At 46.6% G+C, this 11,767-nt stretch overlaps 1 protein-coding gene across 1 annotated transcript in view; it reads left to right on the forward strand.

Moving 5' to 3' along the window:
- Positions 1-11,387, forward strand: part of LOC119407322 (mucin-19) — a 46,203-nt gene extending 34,816 nt beyond the window's left edge. The window contains exons 8-10 of the mRNA XM_037674238.2: positions 781-1,179; positions 1,372-1,506; positions 4,999-11,387. Coding sequence (XP_037530166.1) covers positions 781-1,179; positions 1,372-1,506; positions 4,999-5,063 — 599 coding nt within the window. The 3' untranslated portion in view covers positions 5,064-11,387. The remainder of the gene's footprint in view (positions 1-780; positions 1,180-1,371; positions 1,507-4,998) is intronic.
- Positions 11,388-11,767: the final 380 nt, after the last annotated feature.

An 11,767-nucleotide genomic window follows, 5' to 3' on the forward strand; every position in this document is an offset into this window, starting at 1 on the left:
CTTTGTGGGGCGCAGAACGGAGCACTTGGATGGAGAAATGTGTACAGTTAAGATGTCACAGAAAGTGGTATTGGTGAACCAGAATGCATCGAGTATGCTCAGCTTATCCAAGACGACCGCAAGGCCAAACCGAGGGCTGCGTCGTTCAGAAAAGTGACTTCAGCGTTTGTGAATGACTCTGCGTATGCTGTGTGTGTGTGTGTGTGTGTGCGTGCGTGTGTTAGCAACTGAATTCGTGTCCAGTGTTTTGTTTGCTGTTGGCCCAGGTCGGCAAAGCAAAAGATCAGAGTTCCCAATCATAAGACGTGTTCTTAATTGACAGACTCCCGCTACGGCTGTGTGTTTATGTTGTACCAATAGCAAACAGAATTTCATTCCCTGATCACAATAAGACTTTGCCGCTCTGATTACTTCACTCCAATACTCTTTAATGCTCTCATTACACTTGCGCCCACATTACTTCATGTTCCATAGACACACACAAACGGGAAATAAACAACGTAGGTTGTTGATTATAAAAGCGATCATCACCCAGACCAGAGAAAATGTTCCCAGGACGGCGATTCTCAGACGTTTGCCATATCGTGGGGCAATGTTTCCCATTCTTTTGGCATGTTTGTACTGACATCACGTGCGGAGGCAATGTCTCCTTCAAATGCATTTATTTGCCCGTTATCCAAGGCCAGACCGGTCCACCAAACAGACACCCCACGGTGGCCTCGGACTTATTTCAGACGCGCAATGTGAGAACCGCCGCCTCGGCGGCAATGTGCCTTGCAGTGCCATCTCCGGCTGCGGCCGAGGAGGGAGAGTCCGATCACTCGAGCGAGGAGGAAATGTCGCTGAGCGAGCTCGCGCACAAGTCCAGGGTGCGGCCGCCTCGGCCGCAGCGGCAGGGCAAGGAGAACGAGGCGCTCACGACGGTGGCGACGGCGGCGGACTCCCCGGCTCCGACGACGCGGCGGGAGGACGGCGGTCCCGGTCGGCCACGGCGGCTGACGGCGGCGGGGAGCAGCGAGTCCAAGGCTGCCCGGTCCAGGCTGGGGCAGCAGCAAGCAATGGCGAGCCAGCAGTCGCAAGCATTGTCGAGCCCTTCGCCCGTGGCCACGGTGGCCTCCCTACCCGCGGAGGAGGCGTTGAGGAGAAACGCCGACCGATCGAGACGGTCCCCAGCCACGAGTAAGATCTCCATTTTGTTTGTCCCCGTGCTCATTCGTTGTAGGAGCTCTGAAAGGTTACATGGTGTTCATGTAACACCAGCAGCAGTAGCAGACAACTATGCCACCAAAATTGGCTCTTCTTGTGATCTCATACCAGTTTTCGCTGTAAAAAACGTGGCCAGGCTTATGGTGCGTTGGTTGTTCCCTGCAGTGCCAGTGGGCCGAGACCACCGGTCACCTCCCCGACTGCCGAACCAGCGTAACTTTCGACGGGACTCTGAAGTCAGGGACGACGATGCTGTGGTTGTCATGAAGAGGAAAACCAGGGCGTCGGGACCCTCCACAGGTAAGGAGATTATGCTTTCTATTGTCAGAGATTTTTATCCATGCAGGAAAATCGCCAGCTGTCAAGCAGGCAAGAAGCTTACTTGCAGGGCGGCACAATATCGGTGGTAGATGTTCAAGCTACAGCTAATTAATTGCCATTTAAAGCATGGAAGGGGCCTTGCAACACTTTCCGAAGTAATCATCAAATGGCTTCATTGAAGGAGTTTAGTGCCTCACGAATCGACTGCCGCAAAAAATTTTTATAATCCGTGAAGTATGAGCAGTTACAGGGATTTGTCGAATGCTTTAAGTGCTTTCTCTTTCCTTTCGTACAAGGAAGCGCACTGAAAGCTATTAAGGGGGGGGGGGGGGTATGACAAGGGAGCAAGAAGCTACGTCCATTTGTCAGCGCGCATCATGACCTTGAGCACTTCTTTGAATGCACGGCTTACTTTAAGTGTGATTGTGAGTGCACTGGTGTAGTTCCATAGTGTGTGTAATTCTAGCGCTATAGAGTGTAGCACAGCATCCTGCGATGGCTGTGGTAACTGTGCAGCTCACAATGCTCAACACAGCCAGTGGCCGTGATCTTTGTGCTTATGATGCAGGCATTTTTTGCTTATGGCATCATTAGTCGAGAGAAGAGAGAGCTATTTGTAGCTGTCATGGAAGTTTAATTGTAATTTCCATGCTTCATGCTGCGTTATAATGTTTGGCTCACACGTTTGCAGGAGCCTCAACAACCAGTGGCAGCATTTTCTGACCATGTTCACAAAGTGTTGCAGGGCCCCTTGTTGTAAAAAGGCAAATTGCAAGGTAAAATGTAGCAGCGATTGCAAGGAAATGCTGTGGTGCATTCATGATGATGTGCAAGCTTTATACAAAAGCAATGAACTCTTGAATATTCGAACTTGATGGGACCCCTGAATTTTTGTTTGAATTGTCAGAAGTTTCAGCTACATGTGCAAGCACGAGTATGACTCGGTGCATCGTATCGGGAAAAGCAGCGATGACTCGTTTTGATGTGGATTTTCACCGTCTCAGAATCTTTTTTACCTGTTCATTGTTTTGAATGCACTGACAAGTGCAGGCAGGCAATTGGCTTCATTATTGGCTGTTTAACTCTTTCGCTACCGTGCCTATTCAAATCGTTCAATTTGAACGATGCATTTCAAGTTTGAATTCTCGCGCCGTCGCGCAGTTTACGGGCGCCTAGCGCCATCTAGGTAAGAAAGTGGGAAACACACGAAGGGATCTGCGATGTTTTGCTTGTTTTTTGCAACGGGGAAGTCTTCTCTCGCCGCAAAAAGTTTCGGGTTGCTGTGCGCGCGTGTCGGCGTCGTCATCGCGTGTAGGCGTTCCCAAAAGACGATGCGTTTCTCGCGAATCCAGCGCATCAACAGTCGATTTTGAGGATGTAATCAGCATCAGTGAGTCTGGAGAAGATGTTGACTCATCAGATTTCAGCACCGATGACGAGGATGCGTCGTCAAGATTCTTGGCACTGGCGAAAGACATGTTCCCCCTCCTCCACCTCCAAAAACGTCCGAACACAAGCCCCAGGTGCAAGAAAAACGCTGGAATTGCAAGCTCTGCTATTACAAACGAAAGACACAGATGAAAACAGCAGTTTTGTGTCAGCCATGCGGCATCTATCTTTGTTTCATCCCGACGAGGGACTGCTTTCGAGAATGGCACGAGACGCACCCTCACTAACTTTCTTTTTCGTGGGAAGAACAGTTTTTAGAAATAATTTTTTAAACTTGTACAACCTTTTTGCAACATAAGAAGCTACAAATTGTATATCTTGAATTTTTTTTAACCTCATTATTTTTTAAGTTATCCTCTTTTTAAAGTCTTAAATGAATAATTACTGTATAAACTTTTCTTTATAAACATTTTTTTCATTAATATGTGTAATAAATATGTGTACAACAATTATGTTATTGGGCAGAGCGTTCTTTTAGCTACATTTTGCTACCAAACAATGTAAATAAGGCATTACTATCTAGCCGGAAAAAATTATTTTTCACACCTAGTAAAAACGGCCCCTTTTCCGAAAGAGTTAAGAATATATGAGCGCAAATGTTTAGCCAGAAGGAACAAAGGCAGCTGATATTTACGGTATGGATGGGCAGTAAGTAAGAGTTGAAAGAATTAACCATATGGTACAGTTTGAATGAGCAGCTTTTAGATGCATTGAAAGCACAGCAAGTCAACTAAAAATTTGGAATCTGTTTGATCGGACAACTTCTCATCGGTGTTTGTTTGACCAGTGTTATTATTGTGGACAGAATAAAGGGCAGCACTTGAACGTCACATGCAGCATCACAAATTTCAGGTGTACTTATTTTTTATACTTTGGCTGCATTGGCTCAGTAAAACTGCCTGAAATGTGCCATGTGAAGTCTCCGACTTCCTTAGGAAACAGTGTAATTCGTTTTCAGTGATGAAACACGTGGGTTCCCCTAGCAGATTCCATCGAAATATACATCACAGCAAGTTGGTGTGGACAGGGGGGAGCCTCAAAATCAACAAGTGTTGATGATTGGGCGAGTCGGTTTGTCGTACTTGAACTGGTATAGTGCGTCATGGAAATGAAGAATCGGCCGAGCCAGCCAGACGAGAGGACGGAGCACTAACTTCCAACTGGATTTTATTGGCACACTGCTTTACATACATAGTCCTGCACAAGCAAGCAGTAACACCCGAGCGTCACGCCAGTCTCTTCTTGGCATGACGCTCGGGTGTTATTGCTTGCTTGTGCAGGTCTATGTATGTGACGCAGTGTGCCAATAAAATCCAGTTGAAAGTTAGCGCTTCGTCCTCTCGCCTGGCCGGCTTGCCCGGTTTTTCATTTCCGTGACGCGCTATACCGGTTCAAGAACCTTAAAGGCAGTGGCCAGAATGGTGCTTCTGGTAAATGTGAACGGTAATTCACTAATACGTGCGAAATCTTTTATCTTTTTGCTCTGTGTGTAATGTTCCTTTAGTAAATGCTTTAATCACATACTTAACGACAACTAACAGACAATCAAGCCGAGGAACATATAAGGGACATTATTTGTAGTAAAATATGATATAAATGTGAAGAAATTGGAACAGGTCAGCTGCCAGCTCGTAACAAGATCACTTGCTATGTGACGCCAGCAGGCAAAGGAGTGTCTCACACTCCTTTGCAGGTCAAAGTGCACAGATATACCCAATAAAGTATACGGGAGGACGACCGCCGCCGTAGCTCAATTGGTAGAGCATAGGACGCGTTATTCGAAGCTTGCAGGTTCGGTCCCTGCCGGCAGCAAGTTGCCTTTTCGTCCACTTTAGTTTCTTCACATGTATATTGTCATTTACTACAAATAACGTCCCCCTATTCATTCCTTGGCTTGATTGTCTGTTGGTTGTCATTAATGTTGTGTCTAACGAAGAAAACAAGCCTTTAAATTCTCCTTCTTTTGTTAGTTCAAGCTGTTATGCACCGTCTCAACTCTCCGTACGCTCCTGTTCTGTGCAGACCCCCAGCAGGAGGCGGCAGCCCCAAACAAGCGGCGGCGCTACTCCAAAGACAGCCATAGGTAGCAACCACCCACGGGGCCTTAGGAATGCAAAAGAACACACCACCACCATGATGTACACACGTGATCGCGCGTTAAACACACACACATTGAACCCAGAAGGAGAGGACACTGCTGTGTGCTACTACTGCTGCTATTGTGCTACCTGCTCTGTACCACTATTACTACTACTACTACTACCGCTGCTGCCGCTTCTCTGCGTCCGTGGCGGCATCCTCGCATATTTTCCACCGGGGAGCCGTGCAAAAGAGGTCGCGCCTCACTCAAATGATATTCGCTCTTAGTCTTTCCGTTATCGTTTGTTCTTTGTTTTTTGTTGGTATTTCTTTTACCCCTACCTTCGTCCTATTTTTCTCTTCCTCACTGATCACGGTCTCCCGCTCCTACGGTGACCGTTCAGCAAACAAACAAATGTCCAGTCCAGAAAGGCTGTTCTCTTCGTAGACTGTTTTAGGGTCGAGCGTGCCACTTTTGCTGCCAATGCCGTCACTGCCAGGCAGCGCCACTGGGATGGCCATCGTCTACTAGCCACGTGGAGATTCAGCAGCCAATGCTTCGATGGCGGAAGTTTTTAGCTTGCCATATTTTTGTAGTGACGCGACGTGTGTATGCTGGGGCAACAAACAAAGCAGATAGCGCTCCGTCTCCCTGCACAGCCAGAGCAGCGTTAGGGGCCATGAATATAAAAAAATAATATGGACCACATTCACAAGAACTACTTAGTTTAGAGCTTTTTTGTAAACTTAGGCCTGTCACACAGGACATTTTTTTGAGAGCTAGCCAATGGCAATACAGTGCTTACTAATAAAAAAACCTTGTGAATTCGGCCCCTGATTTTTAAAAGACAAAATTGTTTTTCGGGTAGCCGGTCAGCTTTTTGGCTTTTCTTGGCTTTGCAACAAGAAGGGGAGCGGGGGGTGGTGTTCAGGAAGACGAATTTCGACATCAGCAGTCATAACTAGGAAATGAAACATAGAAAGACAGAAGGGGCAAATTCAAATTAAGGATTCACTTGGTGACCTGCGAAGCAGGCTGATCAGTCTCTGTGATGTATCCACAGTGATCGGATAGTAACCTTTATGGCCACCAGCTGGCAACCAATGTGCAACCAATGTGCAACACAGCCACTTAGCTGTTTGTGATACATTACAAGCCATGCATGTGACGGTTTTCATTAATGTGACTATAATATAATGTGGCTCACTCGGACATACCAAATGGTGTCACAGCGGTGGTGACACCATTTGCACCACCATTGCTGCTTAAATGGAACAAATGCTTCTAATGTGATTGGTTTAGTACTTGAATTCTGCACCACTGTTCATCTCTCAGTAAATGGAAAGCCTGTTAAATGGCATACATATTCCTGGTCCCTTCAGGTTCCTTTTAACGAGAGTCTATGCAATCTGGCTCTGCACATGACTGCCATGGAGGCACCTTCAGAAGTTGGTGACGCTATCTAGACCCCACATGTGACGATCACTAAATAGCATTAGGGTTGTGTTCTAAAACCTGGCCCATGCTGGAGAACGGGGCTGGGGAGTTGTACCCGCTCAAACACTCGAACATTCCTGCTTTATGTGATTGGTCGAGGCTTCCTCGGACGTCTCAAACTGGGGATGTATGCGCGAGCCTCAACCAATCGCATGTGGCAAAAATGTTTTTGTCTGTTTGCAAAGCACGTACAACGTACCAGCCTTGTAAGAGTTACACTATTCACCTGTGCACATGACTGCCATGGAGTCACCTTTGGCTGCTTGTGACACGATCTGGACTTTGCATGTGACGGTCACAGGGTCACAGTTGGATCACGTTCCAGAGTTGGTCATGCCGGAGAACAGTTCTTCCTTCTTAAGGTTACATCTTCTAAAGTAAGGTTACATTTTCTAGCCCTTAACTGCCCTGGAGCTTCCTTCGGGTGTTCGAATGCTATCTGGGCCCCCACGTGTGACGTTCGGTGGGCCGCAGTTACCTGCCGACACATGGCCATGCTGGAGAACAGTTTGTCCTCCTGAAATGTTACTTCATCATCTGGCTGCGCAAATGACAGTCACCTCAGCTTGTGACGCTATCTGGCACGACTGATGCCTGGCTGTGCCGTGAGGCAGGGTTTCTCGGTGCTTTTGGCTTCGTTTGAAGGCGGCATAAGTAGGCGGGCGTTACCTTACCGACGACAGTTAGTGCAGTGAACTCGCGGTCTTTCTCGGACTCTGTCCTCGGCATGTGACGGTTGGCAAGACGCTAGTGACCAAGGGGCGGACGCTCTAAATGACTGTGACAGTGCTTAGGCCGGTCGCGATGCAATGCTTCATTTTAATTCACTGTGACCCCCCCTCACCTCCCTTACCCCTTCTTTTCTCCCGTCCTAGTGAGATATCTGTGAATCCACAAACACACACACACAACCCACAAAAAAAGAGAGAGCTAGGGAAAAAAAATTATACATAGAAGAAAACTGGATGATGTACTGTATATCTGTGTACAGAAATGTGAATGACACTAAAGAACGGTAGGCATGTGTTATCTTCTTGCATATATTAATAGTTTTTTTGTCTACCTTGTACTTTTTTTTCTCTCTCTCTCGTCATTCGCATTTATTTCCTTGTTAGTCTTTTCACTGTTGTGTTTGTTTGCATAGGTGCGTGTGTGGATAAACGAAAAAAGGACCTAGAGGTGTTTTCTCCTTTTTTTTTTTGTCTTCTGCGTGCTTTTTGCTGCCATTGCATTGTAAATACGTCATGCCATATAGACACATGTGGTGCATTGTACAGAGTGCAGAAACTTGCGTTTTTTTTTGTTTTTTTAATCGTCGGGCGCCACGGAACCACAGGGGAAAGCAAAGTGTTTTGACGTGGTTTGCTCGTGCCGCCGATCGGCCCGTGTTCGGGTTCATTACATATGCCCGTCGCAGAGGAAACTTTTTGTTTTCTTTCTCACTTCTGTGACACGATGTTTGCTTTTTTTTTTTTTCAGCAAACTGCTTACATGATATTTTCCCTGCCCCCATCCTTGTACATCGTCGTTAAGTCATACATCCAGTTTTGTTTCCCTGAGAGAGAGCTTTGAGATAGATTTTTTCATCAAAACCATGCACGCACGCGCCTGGCATCGAGTTTTGCTGCGTTATTGTAAATAGAGAGAGAAAGATTCAGTGCTTATGTTATTTAGCGCCTGTGTATTTCCAACCCTTCCACCATCCCCCCACTCTTCTATTTTTTTTTCCCCCGCTGTTGCAGAGTCAAAGATTTGCTACTACTTTATGCAATTCCCCCCCCCCCCTTCCTTTGGCAGGTTTTGTGGGAGTCTGCATGTTTCTGCATTTCTTTTCACACCTTTCTTCTCAACATTTTGTACTCTTCGTCGTCACAGTCTCATTGCGTCATATCCATCCATTGTTCACACTCGCTCTCGTTTTCACAAGAAAAAGTCATATTTCACTTTCTTAGGAGACTCATCATTAGTCTTTTATTCTTTCTCTTGCTAAACGCGCAGAAAGAGCAGAGTTAGGGTATCAAAAACAGTTGTTTTTTTTGTGCTGAAAGAAAAGAGTGCACAGAAAAAGGGGGGATCAAAGTATTTTAATTGAGTTCAGTGTTGTGCAGAACTCTGGGTGTCATGAGGGCCCAGCACGAATGGACCCTTGTGACGATCGGACAGATCTGTCACATCTGTGGCGCAGTCGGATGCGACAGAAAAACAGACCTTTCACATTCATGACACATTTGGACGCGACGGATGGACAGATCCGTCACATCCGTGACACAGTCAAGTGTGACGGTCGGACAGGTCTGTCACATCCGTGATGCATTCAGACTTGACGGATCTGCCACGGTATCGGTCGGGAGGAAAGGTCTGTCAGCTTGCGTCCTTCCGTAAAGCTGTTTGGAAGCTCTTGGAATTTTCTCCCTATGTGAATTTTTTTCCTTCATCGATTTTCAAGTCACTCATCTGTTGCCATTGCCTTTTTTTTTTTTCCGTCGTTGAAGGTCGACGCTATTTAACTGTAATCGTGTTGCACAATGAACAAATTCACGTACGCTCATGGCGTAACTGTCGCCCCTCTCCTCTTCCTGCTTTGACACCGAGTTGCGGTTGTGATGTTCCGAAGGTGCGATGTTTCAAATCTGATGTTCAAATGAACCACCTGTCATATGGAAAAACGGCAAGTCATGGTTCTCGAATCACTCATCCGCAGGAGACACCGTCAAGTGACGAAAACTTTTAGAGGGTGACACAACCTTGAAAGAAGCTAGAAATGGAACTTTTCCCCGATTGTAACTTTGCGTTTGTTTCTTGTATTAATGAGGTTCCTCACTGTTCAGTTTCGGCGCGACTTCAATAGAAATTTTGGATTCTTTCCCTGGAACTTGCATTTCAGTCACTCAAGGGACAGCAGTTTGGTTACCCAAGCATTCGTTTCACTTCCCCTAGTGTCTGTTAGGCTTCCCAGGTGTAAAAGCAGGACTGTGGCAGTCGTAGTGTGCGATGGCGTACGTAGTGCTCAGGCGCAGTTGTACGGACAGGCGCGACGAGGTTATAGACCGCGGTGTTCGCGAGTAGTTTGTTTGGCATCGTGACAGTAAAAGTGAGTGGGCCAAGATGCATGCCCTTCTCGTCTTGCGGGAGCGTGCAGAAAGAAGTGCGCTCGCCGTGTAAAATGCGCAACTCTGAGAACAAAAAAATCGAGATTAGAAAAAAGCTACCCGGTGTAGCCATTAGCCAAAGCCTCAGTGGGAGAGGGCCGTGAACTGTGAGCATAAAGAAAAAAAAAAATGGTGCGAAGTCGGAGGGGTAGGTAGAACCGTGGATGCCCTTTTTGATGTTTACGCTTTTTTTTCTTCCTGTTCCCGCTCGTTATGGTCCCTCCCAATCGTCTCCCTCACAAACCCTCTCCCCCATTAATCTCTTCGTTATCGTTTTAACCGCACGTTTGGTTTCCTGGGACGCAACGTGCCGTGTACATAGTTTTACGTCTATTTCCGTCACACCGCTCTCTCTCTTTCTCTTTCCGGCTGCCCACTGTACAAAACCATTTCCGGGCGAGTGATTTTTCGTTGCGACGTTTGCGCGAGCGGGTACCTTCGAGCAAGATGAAAAGGCCTTATGACGATGCAAAAGAGATATAACAAAAAAAGCATCACCTCCCGTTAGCAGTAGCAGGGGGCGGCAACGCCTCAAGGTTTTTCAGCACTGTCCTCTGCATTGCCCGCCTTTTTCCTCCTCCCCTTCTGTTTGATGAGCTGTTACTGTGAGAAATAGATGGTTATCATTGATTGGTGGTTTAAAGTATCTCCCCCGTAGGCCAATTTTCCGGTTATGTTATTTGCCTGCTTTCTTCCTCTCATCCTCCGGAAAATTCTGCGTTTGATCCTTGACGGTCGACGGACCCACCTATCGGCTAAGCTTGTTCCTTCTATTAACCGGCTAGTTTGTTAACAGGTGGAACAGCTCACATTTTCTAGCAAGCGAAGAAACACTTCATTAATCACATTGTCAGTCTCGTTTCCGGTTACACTTTACTGCTAGACGTAAAGGCATGTTCCAATTGGCCCACCGATAGCATGCACTGGCTAGCTACAGTAGGGAACCTCCGTGATAATTAAAGATTCACGAAGAAAGAAATCTTGCGAACATTGTTACTTGGGTGCTTCCAGTGCTCCCTGCAGTGATAATGCGGTGATCATACTATGTATAGCAAGCTTCTGCTGCTAGTTTTATTCACTTGGTCATTACGGATGGTAATTGATTATATATTTAAGTGCATGCAGCCATTTCTGATTGGCAGGCTGACAAACATGCCTTTGCGAAAGCTTCAAAGCGAAGGACTTCTAACTTTCGGTAGCCTCTTTTTTTTTTCTATTTGATCGCAAGTCAGTCCACATGCGAGTGCAAGTTGCTCCAGCTTACAAGCATCACGAGGCATCACGAGTGCAACCCACCACAGTGCAGTGCAACACTGGGGCGTCACCAGTGTAAGACAGCGTTTGTCGAGCAGGGCTCAAGCGTGAAAAGCTATTCTTCCTTAGCCTCCCTTTCTGCTGCCTCCCCCATTCCTGCCCATATATTTTTATGAAACACCCGTTTGTTTGTTCTTACCTTCTCCTCAGCTATATATTTGTTGTTGTTGCATCATGGTTTTTCTCACTTTTTTTTTTCGTCAGAATCTTGTAACTGCCTTGTGAATATATTTGTACATTTGCTGCAACATCTCTGTATAGAAGAAAAAAAAAAGAACCACAGACACTATGCCTGCAGATTGTAATGAAGAAAAAAACTTTTTATGGTTTGTTGTGAGTTTTCATACCGGTATTAAAAACTGTCACTTGAACATGCCTGTGTTTGGAGTTTTGTTTTTGTGTGTTACAGAGTGGAAGCTTCAAGTCGGGCAGGTAAGTTGACACGAAATGTGACGACACTGCAAAGAGCTTGCTTGAAGATGAGTAACTCTTATTAGATGCGAAGCATCTTATAGCGGAGTTCAAACCGGTGGTGGTGGTGTGCGGCGTGACCACCCTTACTGTGCATGCACAAACCCTCTCCACAAACCTCCTATCCACTCCCCTCTCAGCTTCCCCTTTGCCCCTCTCCACTCCTTCTCTGAAACATGGGCTCGACATGCCGAAATTCTCTCCTGCGCAACGCCCTAATGAGCGCCAGCGCGTCCCCTCTTCTACGCTGTTGCCCTCTCGCGCGCCTGTCGACCGCGTT

The sequence above is a fragment of the Rhipicephalus sanguineus genome, chromosome 10 (assembly GCF_013339695.2).
Source record: "Rhipicephalus sanguineus isolate Rsan-2018 chromosome 10, BIME_Rsan_1.4, whole genome shotgun sequence".
NCBI classification, from domain to species: Eukaryota; Metazoa; Arthropoda; class Arachnida; order Ixodida; family Ixodidae; genus Rhipicephalus; species Rhipicephalus sanguineus.